This window comes from Pseudopipra pipra, chromosome 10 (genome assembly GCF_036250125.1).
Source record: "Pseudopipra pipra isolate bDixPip1 chromosome 10, bDixPip1.hap1, whole genome shotgun sequence".
NCBI lineage: Eukaryota > Metazoa > Chordata > Aves > Passeriformes > Pipridae > Pseudopipra > Pseudopipra pipra.
In genome coordinates, this window is record NC_087558.1 from 23,900,269 (window position 1) to 23,917,823 (window position 17,555).

A 17,555-nucleotide genomic window follows, 5' to 3' on the forward strand; every position below is an offset into this window, starting at 1 on the left:
CGACCGGCGGCACGGCAGCTCTGACCGGCGGCACCGACCGGCAGCACGGCAGCTCTGACCGGCAGCTCTGACCGGCGGCTCGGCCCCCGCGCTGCGGCCCCGCAGCGGCCTCTGGCGCGCGCGCGCGCCGTGGGCGGGGCCCGTGACGTCCCTTCCGCTCCCGCCCCGCCGCGCCGCGCGCCCACTTCCGGCGCCGGAGCGGGCGCCGATCGGCGCCGCGGGGCTTTGGCGGCGGCGGGAGCGGCGGCGATGGATCTGTTCGGGGACCTGCCCGAGCCCGGCGGCGCCGCGGGTGAGGCCGCGACCCGCGCGGGGCCGCGCTGCCCTCCGGCCCTGCCCGGACCCGGCCCGTGGCCGCGCCTGGGCACGGCCTGACAGGCCGCGGGCCCCGCCGGGCCTGCTGCAGCTCGGCCCTGGGTAACGGGACTCCTGCGGGGAGCCTGAGGGGCGAAGGGGAGGGTGAGGGGGTGGGTTAAATATCACTGGAGAAATTGCAGGGTTTGAGTTTTTTTGGTGGTTTTCTTTTCACTTGGAACTCGGTCCCCTGCGGTTTAGACCGTGTTGGAGCCTTTTCCTTCCCTGTGCTGCTGACGAGCGTTAAGATGAGCTCAGTGGATTGCTAGCAAAAAAAAAAAAAAAAAAAAAAGGCTGTTTTCTAGACAAAAGTTCATCTTAGCCCCAGGCTAAGGTTGTTTTCCTTGTGTAGCAGCTGTCAAATTTGAGATGGGAAAAAGGTAGCCCAGGCTCTCCTGGTTTACCCCACCTGTGCTCGCTGGGGGGGGGGGGGCAGTCCTTCCAAAAACCACCCCCAAAGTGCCTGCAATGGGTCCTGACTCTGCCCTGGTGCCTCGCAGGGAAAGATGTCCAGAAAGGGCCTCTGCTCTTTGAGGATCTCCCACCATCCAGCAGTGCCGACTCAGGTATGGGTGCTCTGTTCCTGCCATTACTTTGGCTTTCCATGTTTTCTGCACCAGCATCTCTTTGAGATGAAACCTGTGTAAACCCTGTTGTTTGTCAAACAGGCTTAAGACAGTGGGGTTATCAGTACTGGTGTGCAGACCAGCTGCATCCTGTATGGTTTTAAAACCGGGGTGTTATAGATGTTCCACACGTATTCTGTAAAACGTTTCATAGAAACGTTCCCTGAAACAAATGCTTACATTTGTTAAATATCAGGCCTAGGTTTGCCTGACCATCCAGTGAGACAAGTAGAAGTTTGGCTCGCTTTGGTAAACTGCCATAATTTGTGTACCTCAGGAGGGACATATATGGAGCATTGTTCCCTCAAAGAGACAAAGGTTCTTTTTGCCTTTTTCTTGTGCTCCAGGAAAAGGAGGCTCTTTGCTCTTTGATGATCTCCCACCAGCCAGCAGTGGTGACCCAGGTAAGGAGCTGTGTCACTCACCAGCCTCTGCTGAGCCACCCTTCTCAGGAAAGCCCACGGTGCAGCCTGTTGTGTTGGACACACAGCAAGTTAACCTGGTGTCCGGGTCAGCTGACACTGGTCGTGGCAATCTGTTTGTGCCCCAGTTGTTTAAATCAGGATTCTGGCTCTGAAAAAGTAAAGTTAGGCCTGTTTCCAGAAGTACATCCCTGTCCTTTGGGGACCCCCCCATTGTCTGTCTGAAAGCTCCCTGTTTTGGGAGGGAAGGTATGTGTGTACCCTGCTGCTGCCATTGCCCTGGCTACATTTCTCCTGTGGGCACAGGCTGCCTCCTTGTTCCTTGCTGAAAACGGCTTCAAACCCAGACTCCTGCTCTATCAAGGCTTTCTGCATGCAGCCATGTGTTTGCTTTCATCTGGGAGGAGGCAAGCTAATTCACTATACTGTGTGAGACTAAATCTTCAGAAAGAAAAGGCCAGAGTTCTGACATCATGGGAGTCAGGTTTCACTTGCTAGCTTTAATTTGTAACCTGTCTTTTGAACCACCTAACAAATATGCACATTCAGAGTAATAAAATGTTTCTTTGCGTTGTTGTGGGCAGAGTTTATAGCGAAAAATAATAACAATAATAAATAAATTAGAAGTATTCCAACCTGAATTGTTAACTTCTTGAGCAATTAACCGCGAAAAAAGGCGGGTAGCTAAGAAAAAAACCAACCTGTGAGTTGTTGGGGAGAATCAAAGAGTCTGCCAGACAAACACAGCTGTCCTGTGTCTGAGGTGGAGTCACACGGCGTGAAGTGGTAAAATCAGCACTCCCTGGGCTGGGCAGCAATGTGTGCCATGGGTTGTACACACTGAGGGAAGCTCTGTGTGTGCATTTGTGGTTGGTTAGGGTTCTTGTTCTGGGCACTTAATGCTGTGTAAGTGTGTGAGCCTGCACCCCTGAGTGCTTGGTATAAAAGGACTTGCTGCTGAATTTATGCAAGTAAAACAGAGCTGGAATGCTTCAGCCACCTGCATTTTTGCTTTCTTTCAGCCTCCAGTGCTACTGAGCAAGTCTCATCAGCAGGGAGCCAAGAGAAAGGGCAGAAGAGAAAGTCCTTGGAGGAGGATGAAGAGAAGAATGGCAGGGAAGAACTTGTGGAAAAGAAAGTTTGTAAAGGTTTTCAGACAATTTGAAAACGAATGTACTCAATTTGTACTTTTAGCATTGGGCTGAGTAAGTCCAGAACAAAGCTAAACTTTGGTTCTTCAGTCCGCTTGCCCTTTCAGTCTCTTGTAGGGAACAAACTGCTGCAGGGCTCTGTGGAAGCTGCTCAAGCTTCCTGGTACTCTCTGCCTTTTTCACCTGGGCCTCCCTACCATCCCTGCTGAAGTAGGAGAAGCTGAGCAGCAGGCACCTCAGCACTGGCAGGATAAGTGCCTGTGCTGCCAAGAGGGAGATTGGGTGTGGAACCTCTGGAAGGCTAGAGCCACACCAGTTTCTTTTGCCACATCCACAAATCTCCCTACTGACTGCTAAGGAAGCCAGAGAGGGAGAGAGAGAGGCTTGATTCATACAGGGCCTTTGATTTAAGTGCCTGTCTGCTGTGTTGTGGCTTTGGGAGTAAGATGTGTTCCAGTGTGCAAAGGAAAGGACGTGTTCTAGGAACAGCAGACCTGGATTTCCTGTCCTTAGCACCCTCTTTAAAGAGGGTGTTCTACTTAATCTGCAGGTTCAGTGCCACATGCTTCTCCTGCCCACCCTGTCCCCCACCCCTGTTTGGTAAGAGCTCTGTCTGATGCCCAGCAGTCCTGCTTGGCTGCAGCTGCCTGCCAAAATTAGCTGCTTTTAGAGCTGCTGACCCTGGGGGCATGCAAAAACCCATGTTACAAAATAAAATGCCAGATTTGTTTTTGCACTATGAGGACTGCAGTGCCAGGACAGGGTTCTGAAAGCTGAGAATGTCCTGATTTTTTAGCCTTAGCTGAGGAGACGGAGGAGTTTGATTTGCGTGCACGTGTCTGCTTTGTCCCCCTTTAGGATCAGTGGATGTTCTTGGACTGAAGGGTTACGTGGCAGAGAGAAAAGGTGAGAGAGAAGACATGCAGGATGCACATGTCATCTTGAATGATATCACCGAGGAATGCCGGCCTCTGCCCTCCCAAATGTAAGTGGGCCCCAACTGCCAGAACAGCCATCATGGGGGTGAGGGTGCTCCAGCTTGCTTCAGCTAAGCCCATGAGATGATCCTTTTTGCTTTGAGCAGGCACTAGCCCTGCCTGTGTTGTGGTGTGTGGTTTGTTACTGGGAGACCCGCGATGAATCATCGCTGGCTGTGTTGCCAGGCAATCCACAGGGCTAGTGTAAACAAATACATTATAGTAATGTACATATTGTAAGTATGTATATTATATATACATAAGAAATATATATATTATAAGTATAATGTATTATAGCAAATACATTATAAGTAATCAGGCCTTGCCTGAGGGCTTATAAATGTGTAAAGCTCAAACTGTGGCAATGGAGAATGCTGGAAGAAGAGAAGGTGGACGTCAGAAGTCTCTCATTTGAAAAGTTTAAACCTCCAAGCAAAGTAACACATCTAAGTGTGTTTAAATGGGAGTGTGTGTATTTAAAGGAATGTTCTCAAACATCACCCTGATATTGGACTTAGCTTCTGAACAAATACTGTCTCAAGAGCTCTGTGTGCTGAGGGTTCTGAGTTTCTTGTCTGTAGCGTAGGTGGAACAAGTTTAGGCAGGTACTGTAGGATTGGTTAGACTGTAGATGTCTGTAGTGCTGGGGAGTTGCAGTGTCCTTGAGGTGAAATGTTTCTCTGCTTTTATGCCAAGTTGTGATCTATATGCTCTTCTGCCCTTCATTTTTTTGCGGAGTGGAAAATTACAAGCAAGTTCTCAGCTCAGTGCTAGACCATGTAAACCATGTAAATGTGAACTCAGACCTGCTACATTAGTGCCTTGGAGAGCAGGCTTTATTTGATCTGGCTGACACAGAGGAATGTTATGGAGAGGAATGTTCTCAATCCCACCCTCTGGCTAATGGCCTTTCTTAGCCTCTTTCTGCTACTTTTTGTTTCCTCACAGCACCCGTGTCTCATATTTCGCTGTTTTTGATGGCCATGGGGGAGTCCGAGCCTCAAAATTTGCAGCACAGAATCTGCACCAAAACCTGATTAAGAAATTTCCTAAAGGTGAGAGGAATGGAATAAGGGCTGTTGTAGGACAAGCATCCCTTTTTGAGGTGCCACATTGTGGCAGTGGGTACGGAAACTGATGTTTTTGGGTGTAGTTCTGTATTTCCCATCCCTCGTTCCCGGTGGGCTTGCAACACTGCACTGCCTCTCAGGGAAGAGGGCTAGAAGCCTTTTTGGCACAAGGGTGCAAGTAGCCCATTGTGAACTGCTAAGTGAGTGTGAGATGTGCTGTTGCCAGTTTTAGCAGTGCCACTTCACGTGTGAAAATACTCCTCTGGTGGAGAGGTTCATGTCATAAACTCCGTACACGCTACTGCACAGACTTCTGGTAGGGTGAGCCCAGGATGTGCCCCAGCTGCTCTGCACAGGGTCTGAGAGATGCACTGAGGTCCACTGAGTGTTGGATGAGCAAAGGGATGGACTGGGATAGGTCAGATATGTTTTGGTTGGAGCTTAGTTGCCGTTTTCTCTGTCTGGCAGGTGAGGTGGTCAGCGTGGAGAAAACTGTGAAGAGATGCCTTTTGGACGCCTTCAAACACACAGATGAAGAGTTTCTAAAACAGGCATCCAGCCAGTAAGTGCAAATGCCTTCTGTGTGTTTGTATTTCTTAGTGTGCATCTCCAAGGTCTGAGTTATGAGCAGGGCAGAGGAAACCTTGAGTCGTGTCTGTGCTTTGGCAAAACTCCACACAGCTCCACTGTGTCAGGCTGTGACTCTGCCAGCTGAGTGCTTGCTAGAATTAGATCACAGCATGTTCTGGTCTTACTCTGTGGTAAGTGGTCTATAGGACCCCTTAGACTAAAATACACATTCACGGTGAAGGAAGGAAGCAAAACATGTCCACCTCTGTCCTTACCAGGGCATCTTGTTTGCCTTCTTTTTAAAGACTTGCCATGTTGCTAAATTGACTTGTCCCAGTTGACTTGCCTAAGATGGGATCTTAGAGGCCACTGAGTGCAGCTTTCTTTAGAGCTTTGTTTGCCAGGCTGGAGCACATCTCTGAGGTGGCTTTTAATGCACTGTATTGAAAGACCTAGCTCTCCCAATGTAAGTTTGTCTTGCTTTCTTGAACTCTTTTGAAAACAGGGATGTTGATGAAGAATGTCCCTCTGTGGGGTAAATGCCAGCCTGCCTCACTGCTGGGTGTGCAGTGCCAGGCACCCTGACCTCTCAGTCTGCCCTGAACTGACACACCAGTTGTGTGGACTAGGGAAGACATAGATTGTATTTAAAATACAGTCACTTTGTTACCAATCCTATCCACATTTGCAGGTTTTTTGTTTGTTTGGGCTTTTTTACTACTGTTATTTCATAGTGATACCCCTATCACTGATGGAGAGACTGTTGATGCATTTGATTCCGAGATTCCATGAAAACTTTCAGTTTAAAGTAAATCGCAGACTGGCTCGGTCTCTTAAGCCTAATCAGAACAGCAAGTTTGACCAGGCAAAAGGAAGCTTCCTTGAGTCTGTTACAATAGCATCATTCCCAAACCAGCCTCTGGTCAGAAACGTGACTTGTGGCAAAGGCACTACAAAGGATCACTAGTGATAGTTGTATTGACGATTAAATGAATCATTTTCATTCTTCATTCACACCTTCAAATTAGGAGAAACTGGATAAAATATATCTGGAAATCAGTCTCCCAAAGCTGATTTCAGTGAAGAGTGGCATCATGGCTGGGCTTCTTTGTGGGGAAGACTAGTCTGGCAGCTGTAATCTAAGAAATGCTTCTCATTTTACCTAGAGCTCTAGAGATAAAAGCTTAACTACAGCAAGTGAAATACCAGGAGAGCAAATGAGTGAGTGGTGTTGCTGTTGAGGTGAGGTGGGGGGGCAGAGGTACTGTTAAAAAAGGAAGGCAAATGTAAGCAAAAAAGAAGGCAGCTCTGCTGCAGGGCTGACTGTGCCTTCCTTTTGCTGCAAAGGAGCCTCCCAAGGAGGAGCATGGGGTGCTTGTTTGCTTGTGATGCTATAGGTCCTGGGCAGTCATCAGAGCTGAGCCTGTTCTGCTCACAGATGAGGTTTCCTGGGAGCTGAGTGTGAGGAGGGGTTGGGGTGGGTGCTGTGTCTGGCAGTATTACAGCACCTGGGCATTGGCTGTGCACTCAGAAGTCAGTGCTCTGTGCAGTTCTGCTGTCCTTGTCCAGTTTGCTGTTTACCACCCTGCTTGCAGGCAGCTGCTGGGGGCTTGTGCTGCCTGACTGCTGCGTGTTGGCACTCTGTGCCCAGGAGCACTCTGTGACTAACTTCTTCAAGAAGCTTTATTTCCCCTTAGTTATCTTATTTTTGTTCCCTTCAGGAAGCCAGCTTGGAAGGATGGCTCCACAGCTACTTGTGTCTTAGCTGTCGACAATGTTCTCTACATAGCCAACCTCGGGGACAGCCGGGTAAGCAGAATGGAGAAGCCCACTGCTGGCATCTTTGTTCCATACAGAGCTTTATTTGCCCTTAAGGATGAGGTATTTGTGTGGGATGTCCCAGTTGCCATGAGCTCCCCAGCTGTTCCTACAAAGCATCTTGTTTTGAGTGGGTACAGGGTACTTCTGTGTTGTCTCCCATAGTGTAAAACAACTGTGTGTAGGAGCTCTCTCTTGATGGTGCTAAATATCTCACAGTATCTAGAACAGCATATTTCAGTTGGAAGTGGACAATCATCTGATCCACTGCCTGACCAGTTCAGGGCTGTCCTAAAGTTACAGCATTGTCCAGATGCCTCTGGAACACTGACAGTCTGGGGGCATCAACCACCTCTCCAGGAATCCTGTTGCAGTATTTGATTATTTGCTCTGTAATGTCCAGTCTGAGCCTCCCCTGGCACAGCTTTGAGCCATTCCCATCAGATCAGCACCTCCCTCTCCACGTCCCCTCCTCAGGAGGCTGCAGAGAGTGATGAGGTCGCCCCTCAGCCTCCTTCTCTCCAAACCAGACAAACCCAGAGCCCTCAGCCTCCTCCCAGGACACGTCTTCCAGCCCTGGCACCAGCATGGTTGTCCTTCTCTGGACACATTCAAGTACCTTCACATCATCTTTGATGATGGGGCCCACCCTGGCACACAGGGCTCCAGGTGAGGCCACACTAGTGCTGAGCACAGTGGGACCATCCCTTCTCCTGCCCTGCTGGCTGTGCCATGTGAGATGCCTCCAGGATGCCTTTTGCCTTCCTGGCTACCACTGGTTCCTACTGAGCTGCTGCCAACCAGGATCCCCAGATCCTTTCTGCAGGGGTGCTTCCCAGCTGTTCCTTTCCCAGTTTATACTTGTGCTCAGCGTCACTTGGTTTTGGGCACAAAATCTGGCACTTGGACTTGTTAAATTTCATGCCACTGACAGCTACCTGGTCTGGATCTATCCAGATCCCTCTGCAAAGCCTGTTGTCTCTCCAGAGTCAACAGCACTCCCAGTTTGTCATCAGCAAACTTGCTGGTGGTACGTTCAACTCTTGCATCGAGGTCACTGATGGAAGTACTGAACAGCACCTCCCATGGTGGACTGAACCCTGAGGAACACCACTAACCCAATGTAGCCCCATTCACTACAACTTGGGGCCTTCTCTCCAGTCGTTGTTGCTGCCGTTGTATTGTTGTTTACTTATGATGGTCTTTTGTCAGCACAGGCGATTCTGTGTCGTTACAATGAAGAGAGTCAGAAACACACAGCCTTAAGCCTCAGTAAAGAGCACAATCCCACCCAATATGAGGAACGTATGCGGATACAGAAAGCTGGGGGCAATGTCAGGTAAGTGCCTGAAGGGTGTAAGTGAGCAAAACTAAACCCTGGCCTAATACTAGGCCTGAGCACTGGGTTGTGGGAGTTTCCTGAGCCCAGTATGCATGCTAGTGAGAGCCTGGAGAGAATTTGTTGCTGCCTGTGGGAGGCACAGTGGTGCCTGAGGTGTGTAAGGACTTGGTGGTTGGAGTTGGTTGATGGGGGCTGGTTTTCCAGAGGCTTATGATGGCCAAGGCAAGACCCCTGTGAAAGCCTGGCAGTGGGATACCAGCATGGACATGCTTAAGCTTCACCTACAGACTTGGACCTACAGACCTGGACTGTATTGCTGAAGAAGTTAGTGCTTTCTGCACACTGTGATGCTGAACAGAATTCATTGCCTTGCCTGCAGCATGACTGCTCTCAGCAGCCCTGTGAGAGGGGGGATGGAGGGCATGAGAAGCCCTCAATGTCAGTTGGTGTTGCTCCCCTGAGGTTAGCTGACGCCCTGAGGCTGTCTTACAGTAGGAGGGAGGTTTCTGGAGTGAGAACCCTAATGTTCCTGTGCAAATAGGAGTTTGGGCTCTTTGGGGAGCTGTTGCCAAACACAGCAGCCATGTCTGATTTCCCTGGCTGGGTTCTCTCCCTTCTTTGAAGGCTGTTTCTTGATTTAATGGCATCCTTACAAAGAGAAGATTCAGTGCAGGTGAAGTATTGTCCTGCCTGTGGAGGCAGAATGCCCCCTGGGGTGGGGAGGGGTGGGCTCAATTCTGTCAAGCTACCGTGTCTGGAGCACTTTATTCCCCTTATCTCTGGAGAGCACACACTGCTGCTTGTGCTTAGCACTGATCTATCTTTGCACACAGCAAAGAGATGGCCTAGTGTCTGTTAGCTTTTTTCAGAACTGGTCCTGACTGCCTGGGAGCCTCTCCCACTGCTTGTAGTTCAATATTTTGGACCCAAGAGATAAGTCACAAAATGTGTGACCATCAGATCTCTTCTCTGTGACGTGCCTTGCTTCTTACTTTTATCTCAAGCGGGGCTGCTTGGACTATGAGATGAATGAGCTTGTGTATTCCCAGAGGGCACAGAAGAGCCATTTGGGGAGAAGATGCTAGGTTGTTGGAAAGGTGAAGTGTGGGAAGCTGTTTCTATTGGCAACTTGGGTTAATTAAAAAAGTTTAGCAAACCAGGCCTGATTCCTAAGGAGGATTGTAACTTGGGTTTCACAGAAGTGGTTGATGCTAAAGGCCAAGTGATCAGGAGAACATGCCATGGTTTTCACTCCTGGGAACTGCCCACAGCCGAGCCAGTCTGTAGGGTTTGGTGTCCTGATAGGCAGGGCACAGGGGGGGCTGCTGTCTCAAATCTGCTCTTGCCTCTGTCACTCTGTGCTTCTACAGAAGTGCAGTTCGCTAGATATCTTGCCAAAAAGTAATCTCTGTATATGCCTCTGGGAGTTCAGCTCACATATAACTCTGCTTTCTAGGCTAAGCAGGACTTGAGTTAAAACAGAGAGACAGAAAACAGCCTTGAAGTCTCCTGACTTCATTTCCACCTCATCACTCGTTTCCCAGAGCTTCACACAAACATGCAGAAAGGGAAGGAGACTTTGAAGGGAAGATTTGAACTTGCTGGGGAGGTGGGTCACTATCTGTATGAGGCAGCTGAACGCACCATGAAGTGTCCCCATCAGGCAGTGCAGCAAAATACACATATGTGGGGAGGGCTTTCAGTGTTTTCTTTCCCTGTGCAGGGACGGAAGAGTGCTGGGAGTGCTGGAGGTCTCCCGCTCCATTGGGGACGGCCAGTACAAACGCTGCGGTGTTATCTCTGTGCCAGATATCAAACGCTGCCAACTCACACACAACGACAGGTAAAGCTGCCCATGCACTGGGGGTTGGCTGAGTCCCAGCTCTGCTCAGCACAAGTACCACAAGCTGCACAACCCTGTTTGCTCTGCTGTTGGGGCCAAGGCACTTCAGACTGATCCCCAGAATTAGAGGATGCTCTTACTGCTGATGTCTCTCTGCTCGTGTTCCTTATCAGTACAGTGGGATAATGCTGCTGCTCTGCCAAGATACTGTGAAGGCTCCTGTTGGAGGAACCAGCCTCATAGCAGTCACTAGCATACATGAGCCTTAGATGTTCTTTGTGCTCTAAGTTCACACAGCAGTGTTCAAGCAGTTGGTTAACACTTGAGTTCTCAGAAGTCCATCCTGTCCAAGAGTTGTTTCTAGCAGCTGTAGTGCCCATAAATACCATCACATTTAGCTCTGATATCTGAAGGTTTGAGGTACTTTTCCACAGTATGATTGGCAGTGACAAATTGCAGTGAGCATTCGTGTCACTATGTCTCAGAGGTGAGAGTGTAACCCAGTACTGCTGCTTTTTCTGGGATTAGAGTTCCATATCAAGGGATCCACTAAAATATTTCTAAAGATACCCTGAGTATCAGGCTCTGAAATGATGTCTTCAGAGCTGTGTGCAGGCTGACCACCTCTGTGGGTTGGTTGTAGTTTTCCTTGTCTGGTGATTCTGGTTATGGCTCCTGGTTAATACAGTTCCATGTGCAGGCAGGGAGTAGTGCACAGTGGGCTGTCTCCCCCATCCTAGGATCCCTCCTAGGATGCTGTCCTTGCCTTGGGCTTTGTATCCCTTCAACCTTATGCAGCCCGTGGCAATACTGTTTGTCAGTTTTCCCATCACAGTTCTGCTGCTTGCTTTTCTTTTGAATTTATGTATTTAAATTATCACATACCTCAGAAGTGTAGAAATGTAAAGGCTTTAAAGCGATGCACACAAAGGATTAAGCTGTGTTTCTCTGTTTCCTTGCATTAGTGGCTTCACAGGGAAAATATGTGAATGAAAGGGACTCAAAGGAAAGAAGCAGTTCTTAGAGAAACAATGGAGCTTTCCAGCAGGGTGTTGGATGTGATCCCGCTGGTGTTGGTAGGACTGCCAGGGTGTCCTGATCTAGGTCACACATTCATTACCTGGCTCTTTGCCCTGTATTTTGAATTCCCTCAGCTCCATGAATAGTAGGTTCTGAAGGATTTTCAGATAAGCTTTATGGTATCTTTCCTTTGCATTGGAGTGTGGATGTTCATAAAATAAATTGGAGGGATTTTGCTGTAGCCGGGGAGCCAAAGATTCAGCCTTGGAACCTGTCTCCACTTGATTTCCAGGTTTATTCTGATAGCATGTGATGGCCTCTTTAAAGTCTTTACACCAGAAGAAGCTGTGAACTTCATTGTGTCCTGCCTGGAGGTGAGGAGAATGCAACCTGGGGGCTGGGTTTGGCAGTGCAGGGGGCATCACACAGACTCCTACCAGCATATCCTCCTTTATTCCCGACATTGCCTGTGTTTGTTTTGCTTCCCCAAGCTTGGAAAATACAATCTGCTTGTACCTGCCTTTGCTGGGGGCAGTCAGTGTCACGTTTCCTTGTCTGAACAGGATAAGAGCATCCAGATGAGAGAAGGGAAGCTAGAAGCAGACGCTCGATACGAAGCCGCGTGTAACAGACTGGCCAACAAGGCAGTGCAGCGGGGCTCGGCCGACAACGTCACGGTCATGGTGGTCCGGATAGAGCACTGAGGGATGAGCTGCTGGTCCGGATGGAGCACTGAGGGATGAGCTGCTGCTCCGGACAGAGCACTGAGGGATAAGCTGCGGCGCATGAGAGGAGAGGGAGAGGTCTGTCCGTGTGCATATGTGGCCGAGGGAGGGAGGGTCCTGCTCTTCAGTGTAAATAAAGTTGGGGTTTTTTCTAATAGTCTTAGCTCACTTAGCTAGCAAGGTTTGCTAAGTGGCTGCCAATGTGGGTCAGCCTATGCAGACAGCTCCTGTCAGCCCTCTGTGAATGTCTTGGCAACCACAGTAAACCCATTTGGCAGGGGTGTAAGCAAGAGGCATCTGGGAGCATGAGCTCTGCCAGCTGTTTGAAACGGGGCAGTTCTGCTGTCCATTTCCTTGAGCAAGGTTCTGGGAGAGTCCTGAATTCTTAGGGCTCTGTAGGAGCTCCTGGGCAGACTGTACTGTACAGACTGTTGGTACTGTAGCCATCAGCTTGGGGTGTGGTGTGAGCTGTCATCTTTGTGCTGGGAAGGAAATCTTTTGACTCTGAAGCTGGGCTGTGAGGTTACCTGCAGCTGAGGGACACAAACACTGTTTGCAGAGCAGCAGTGTACCTGCCCTCTGCTTGCAGAACGTTTTGAGAGTTTTACCCCAATGCTGATATGGAAAACGTGGCTGGAGTTTGCTTGTGATATTTTTTGGGAAAAGTGTTTTCAGCAAATAGACCTGCCAGGCAGCTGAGCTACAGGCCTGCTCCTCAGGTAGCACAGACAAGCACAGAGCCTGCATCTCAGGTTTTAGGTACTTGTTGCTAATAAATGTCCAGTATCTGATCCTGACCCAGTGCCTCTACCAGCTGTTGCTGCAAGACAGTGTGCTGTTTTCCAGAGAAAATTTGGCTTAAGACCAAATGACAGAATGAAAGCTAAATGGATTGGACCAAAGCACCTAAATTTCTGATTATGTAGCTCTCCCATGTCGTGGGTGAACCGGGGCAGGGAGGGAGGTGAGCCAAGGGGTCTCCGTGGGGGTTACTTGCACAACCTCCTTGCTCTGAGGAGGCAGTTGCAGTCCCAGGGAGGTGGGCAGGTTGATGCAGTGGTATTTGCCATTTTGTGCATAGCCCTGGGCAGGGCTGTGAGGCTTCCAAGACTCGTTTCTGTTATCTGTATTCCCAGAACTTTGGGAGATGGTCCCAGATCCTGGGCTGTCTGTTTAGTGGAGAACACAAAAGCTGTCCTGTTGTTTGGACAGGTGGGTTAACCATCTTTTGTGGATTTCTGCTCAGCACTAGTTGGTTGACACAGCCTGGCTCACACTAACTCTCCACATCTCCTGACTGAGGAAGGAACTGGGTGTCTGGTGCAGGCTTTGGGTAGTGCTTGCCCTCTGCCAGCTTGTTCTGCTCCCAGCCATTCCTCTGTACTTTGATATGAGGTTGCACTGCAGGATGAGCTGAGATCCCTTTGTTAGCAACACACTCTGCTGCTTCTGCTCACAAAAGCCAAATTTGGAGAGCCCAGACAGAGTAGCACAGAATTACTTCAGACTGTGTAGCAGAAGAAACCCTGATGGCAGATCTCAGAAGAGCAACTTGCCCTCCTTTCTCACCTCTCCCTTTTTCCACCTCGTGCACTGGGGAGGGCTCTGGCCATGCTGTGAGAGCTGAGCCATGCTCCCAGCTCTGTGGCTCCCTCCAGGAGGCCCCTCTGCATTCCAGTGTGAGCTGGTGAGAGGAATGTCAGCTTGTTCTTCTCTGACTGTCTTCCCTTCCTCTCCCTCCTCTTAAAACGCTTCTTTCCTTCCCTTTAGGAAGAATTCAGAAAGCACAGCTCCAGTTAGGATCAGAATATGCAGCACTGTGGTACAACAGTGGTTGTTATGGTTAATAATAATTCCTGTAAAATGTCCATTTTTCAGGGCAAAGGGGAAAAGAAAGTGCTGTGGACCAGGTCTCACCATGGTTGGGAGTAGCCAGACAGTTAGAAAGGCAGGTTCAGCCCCAGCTTTAGTGGAAGTAAAAAAATTACTTGCTTGAATTTCCTGGTAGGGTGGGGTCTGCAGGAGGTTTCCTGAAAATGCACTCGCCTTGGCTCAGTGCTCAAGCAGCATCCTGCTATGGAGGAGAGCTCCCAAGATCACCCTTCAGGGTGACCCATGTGCAAGTGCTCTGCATACAGATCTTCTCCCTTGGAGCTGACTGAGCTTCTGTCCCCTCCCAACAGTTAAATTACCCTTCTAGTACCTCCAAATTAATCAGCTCTTTCAGTTTTGTGTTTGAGTGCACTGGGCTCCTGATACCTCACAGGCACAGGACAGCTTACAGCTGGGCAAGCCCCACGCTTGAACAGTGAGTCCTTTTGTACCTTTTCAGGTGTGTGTAGTAGGAAGAGAGGCAGCTGATGAGAGTGAGGCTCCCTTGGCTTATCATGCATGGGGACTGGGAGGTGATGCCAGGGCCAACCTCCTCGGCTGGGCAGGAGCTGCAGGGGCCTCATCCCTGCCAGGAGGCTGCTGCCCACTGGATCAGCTGTGGGAGAAGCACAGCTTTGCTTTCAGATAGAACTTGTCTTTGCCCTGAGGGAGGTCAGCATTCAGACTGTACAGCCGGAGCCCTCCTCCCCCGGTCCAAACACTGTTACCCACAAATTGCTGCAACAGCTACTTCACGAGGCTCCTCAAGGAGATGCAGCCTGTGGAGAAGAGCAGGCAGGGCCAGAAAAGCCCTCCTGAGCAAGGTTCGGCACCGAGAAGGTGCCTCCTCCTGCCTGTGTGCGTGGATCCCTGGGGAAGGTGGGGCTTGGGTGCAGCTCAGCCTATCTTGAGGTGTTGCTGGCACAGCTTGCCCAGTACTAAGTGCTACTAAGAAATCAAGTGCCCGGGTCCTTCTCCCGCAGCCCTTGCTCGGTCACATAGCCCTGTGCCCATCTTCAGCTCAGGCAGCTATCAGAGCTGGAGCAAAGAGCATATCTGTGCTGCCCACAGCCTGGGCCCCGTGCCATGGGCAGGGAACGCCTGGCGTGGAAAGCCATGGCACAAAAATTTGCTTTAATCGGATGTGCCGCGTTACTGGGACATTGCTTTAATGATTAGTGTGCAGGAGGTTTGCTTCTGCCAGCAAACATTCACTGCTCATACACTCCAGGGCAGCTAAAGTGATCCATAATCTGGTTTGGGCTGCTAAGACATTGGGCAGGGGAGGGAAGTCCACTGAGGGCAAAAGTGGAGGTGGGGGGCTTTGTCCCAGGCATGGTGGGAGCTGAGCCCTGAGGAGAAGGCAACCATCTGACATCTGCCACTGTCAGCAGCATTTTCCAAGATAAATTTCCAGGCCTAGCCTTTAGTTAAAAGTGAATGCCTTTAGGTCCTTGTCAGGCTGTTTTATTATCATCTTCTCCATGATCTTTTGTTCATCCTCAGCTGGTTCTGCAGCATGAGCAGTATCAGAGCAGACTGCAGTTCCTGCAAGAGCAAATGGTCTTCCCTGGGCTCGGTGCTGAGCAGGGGAGATGTGATCATGGCTGGCAGAGGGAAGGGTCTGGCTGCTCCTGGCACAAGTTCAGTGCCCTGCCTGGTGCCTCTTCACACCCCCAGCAGAACGGCGCTGAAATCGGAGCCCCTTCGAACAGTGAGGGGAGAGCCTGCAGCGTTCTCCACAAAAACAGAGGCGTACTGCCCGGCCTGGGGGGAGAGAGGGCTTAGCAGGGCTGGGACACCTCCCTTGGGCACCAGGCACGACCTGACAGAGCCAAGGAGAGATCTCTCCCCTGTGTGCAGCAGCTGAGAGGTGGAGGTGCCCACACCCTTCCTTCTGGGAAAAGAACATCACAAGGCTTTAGGGCAGTCCAGCCATGATCTGTGCTACAGTGCAGCAGCAGAGCTCTGCCCTGAGTGTCCTTGGGGCTTGGAGAAGCAGACCTGATGCCCAGCCCTGAGCTGGGGCCACAGAAGGCACCTTCCTGCCCAGTACTGTCCCCGGTGGTGCTGACACCACTAACCTGCAGGTAAAGGACTCCGGTGACAGAGATGGTGAAAAGGTCACCCCTGCTCTCCAGCCAGGATGAAGTCTCCAAATTTCTGCAGAAGACAGAGGGTGGTGCTGGGGAGAGCATACCCCCTCCTTTCCCAGGGATGCTGGACTCCTTCCCCTCTCCCTGGCCCAGAGTCCCTCGCTGTTCCCTGCCATACCTGTTGTGCTGGCAGCGGGATTGCACACAGATCAGCACGCGCAGGCGCGTCCCCCGGCACCCCTGCCTCTTCTTCGGCGGCTCCCTGTGCACTGGGACAGAGCCAGGGGTGAGAGCCATCCCAGACCACCCTGCCGGGGCCGTGGGGCTGCCCAAGGGCTCACCGATGTGCAGCGTGGTGGTGAAGGTGTAGTACCCTGCGATGGGGGCTGTGTACTGCCCACTGGTCAGGTTCAGCCCTAGGCCACGGTGAAACATCTCCTCCCTCTCAGGCTGGGACAGGGAATGGCTGGAGTTAGAGAAGGAGCCCCTGTGCCTGGGCGGGTGTCCCCGCAGACAGGGAAGAGGGACAGGCTGGGCACTAACGATGTAGAACAGCTGCAGCTCCTGTCGTGTTCTCTGCTCCACGGAGATGTCTTCACGCGTTCGGCAGTGGAAGGCTGCGTTCACGCGATGATGGGCCCCGGCCTGGGGGCTGCGTTCTTCCTCTTCCTTATGCCCTTCCCAGGCTGCCCTCTGCACCTTTGCCTGCTCCTTTGCTATTCCTGGCCCCAAACCCCACCGGGGTTCGGCGTTAGGAAAAAACCTCCACTTTTCCAGTCTCTGCCCAGCCCTACTGTGTCTCGGGTCGCTGTCCCCCCTCCGCTCCCGCCCTGGCCTCCGACCCCCGCCCGGTACCTCTGAGCAGGATCCGCAGCTCCCTCAGGAGCTCCACGGGCACGGCGGGGGAGGCGGCTGGGGGGTCCGGGGCAGCCCCTGGCACACTGCCCTGCTCCGGGGGCGGTTTTCCCTGAGAGCGGCCGCCCGCCGGTGCCGTGTCCGCCCCCGGCCCGCCACGGGCCCGACCGCCGCTTCCCCGCCCGGGGCTCCCGGCCAGCAGCATCCACGCCTGCCGGGGGTCCACGCCGGCCGCCCCCGGCCCTCCGCGTCCCGTCGCCGCCGCCGCCCATCCCGCAGCTGCTCCCAGGCCCGGCCGCCGCTCCCGAGCTGCCCGCGGGGGTTCGGTGCCGGCGCCGGCGGCGCAGAGGAGAGCCAGGCACAGCTCCGACAGCCGCATCCCGCCGCCGCCGCTGCCGGGAGGGCGGTCCCGACCCCGCCTCGGACCCGCCCTGCTGCCGGGCTTTGCCCTTGGGGCGCGGGGACCCCCTCGCGTTTAAAACCCCGCGTGGCCGTGGGGAGCAGCGCGGGGCTCCTAAAGTGGGAGGTGCCCACCCCGCCCTGGGCATGTTTAACGTTTCTAAAATAGCGAACAACCGAAGGTGGGACAGCTAAGCCGTCCAGCCGTGCTGGCTGTAGGCCCGGCCGACGGGGAAGCGTCGCTTTGTGCTCGCCCATCCCTCTACCAGCGGTGCCAGCAGAGACGGGGCTGGGGCAGCAGTCACCGCACCAGGAGCAGGGTGCTGACTGCTCCGCCATGAGCGCAGATCGCTTCCCTGGAGCGCATGCTGTGTCTCACAGGAGAGAAACCAGGATTATGCACCCTGCCACAGGC

The 17,555-nt window shown here is 52.0% G+C and overlaps 2 protein-coding genes across 4 annotated transcripts; one reads left to right on the plus strand and one right to left on the minus strand.

The window, feature by feature from the left end:
• The first annotated feature begins 147 nt into the window (after positions 1-147).
• Positions 148-12,073, plus strand: ILKAP (ILK associated serine/threonine phosphatase). The gene is made up of 12 exons (XM_064666913.1): positions 148-292; positions 855-920; positions 1,328-1,384; positions 2,425-2,550; positions 3,412-3,538; positions 4,479-4,585; positions 5,069-5,162; positions 6,892-6,979; positions 8,206-8,327; positions 10,054-10,173; positions 11,486-11,567; positions 11,757-12,073. The coding sequence occupies exons 1-12, from the start codon at positions 250-252 to the stop codon at positions 11,895-11,897; spliced, it is 1,173 nt and encodes a 390-aa protein (XP_064522983.1). The 5' UTR covers positions 148-249; the 3' UTR covers positions 11,898-12,073.
• A 3,168-nt stretch (positions 12,074-15,241) lies between these two features.
• Positions 15,242-17,155, minus strand: ERFE (erythroferrone). 3 transcript variants are annotated; one of them, XM_064666916.1, is made up of 6 exons: positions 16,742-17,150; positions 16,430-16,608; positions 16,228-16,336; positions 16,065-16,155; positions 15,875-15,953; positions 15,242-15,557 (listed from the first exon to the last, which is right to left on the minus strand). In XM_064666916.1, exons 1-6 carry the CDS (start codon positions 17,118-17,120, stop codon positions 15,459-15,461), a joined length of 936 nt encoding a protein of 311 aa, XP_064522986.1. In that variant the 5' UTR covers positions 17,121-17,150; the 3' UTR covers positions 15,242-15,458. The 3 variants fall into 3 exon arrangements, with proteins under 3 accessions (XP_064522986.1, XP_064522985.1, XP_064522984.1); XM_064666915.1 differs by having other exon boundaries at positions 15,242-15,338; positions 16,065-16,336; positions 16,742-17,155; XM_064666914.1 differs by having other exon boundaries at positions 16,065-16,336; positions 16,742-17,153.
• Positions 17,156-17,555: the final 400 nt, after the last annotated feature.

Coding starts and splice junctions, on each gene's coding strand:
- ERFE (XM_064666914.1), bottom strand. CDS start 17,120: ATGCGGCTGTCGGAGCTGTGCCTGGCTCTCCTCTGCGCCGCCGGCGCC. Junction 16,609..16,741: donor GCTGCGGATCCTGCTCAGAG/GTACCGGGCGGG, acceptor GTTTGGGGCCAG/GAATAGCAAAGGAGCAGGCA. Junction 15,558..15,874: donor CCGGAGTCCTTTACCTGCAG/GTTAGTGGTGTC, acceptor CTCTCCCCCCAG/GCCGGGCAGTACGCCTCTGT.
- ILKAP (XM_064666913.1), top strand. CDS start 250: ATGGATCTGTTCGGGGACCTGCCCGAGCCCGGCGGCGCCGCGG. Junction 921..1,327: donor ATCCAGCAGTGCCGACTCAG/GTATGGGTGCTC, acceptor CTTGTGCTCCAG/GAAAAGGAGGCTCTTTGCTC. Junction 8,328..10,053: donor AAAGCTGGGGGCAATGTCAG/GTAAGTGCCTGA, acceptor TTCCCTGTGCAG/GGACGGAAGAGTGCTGGGAG.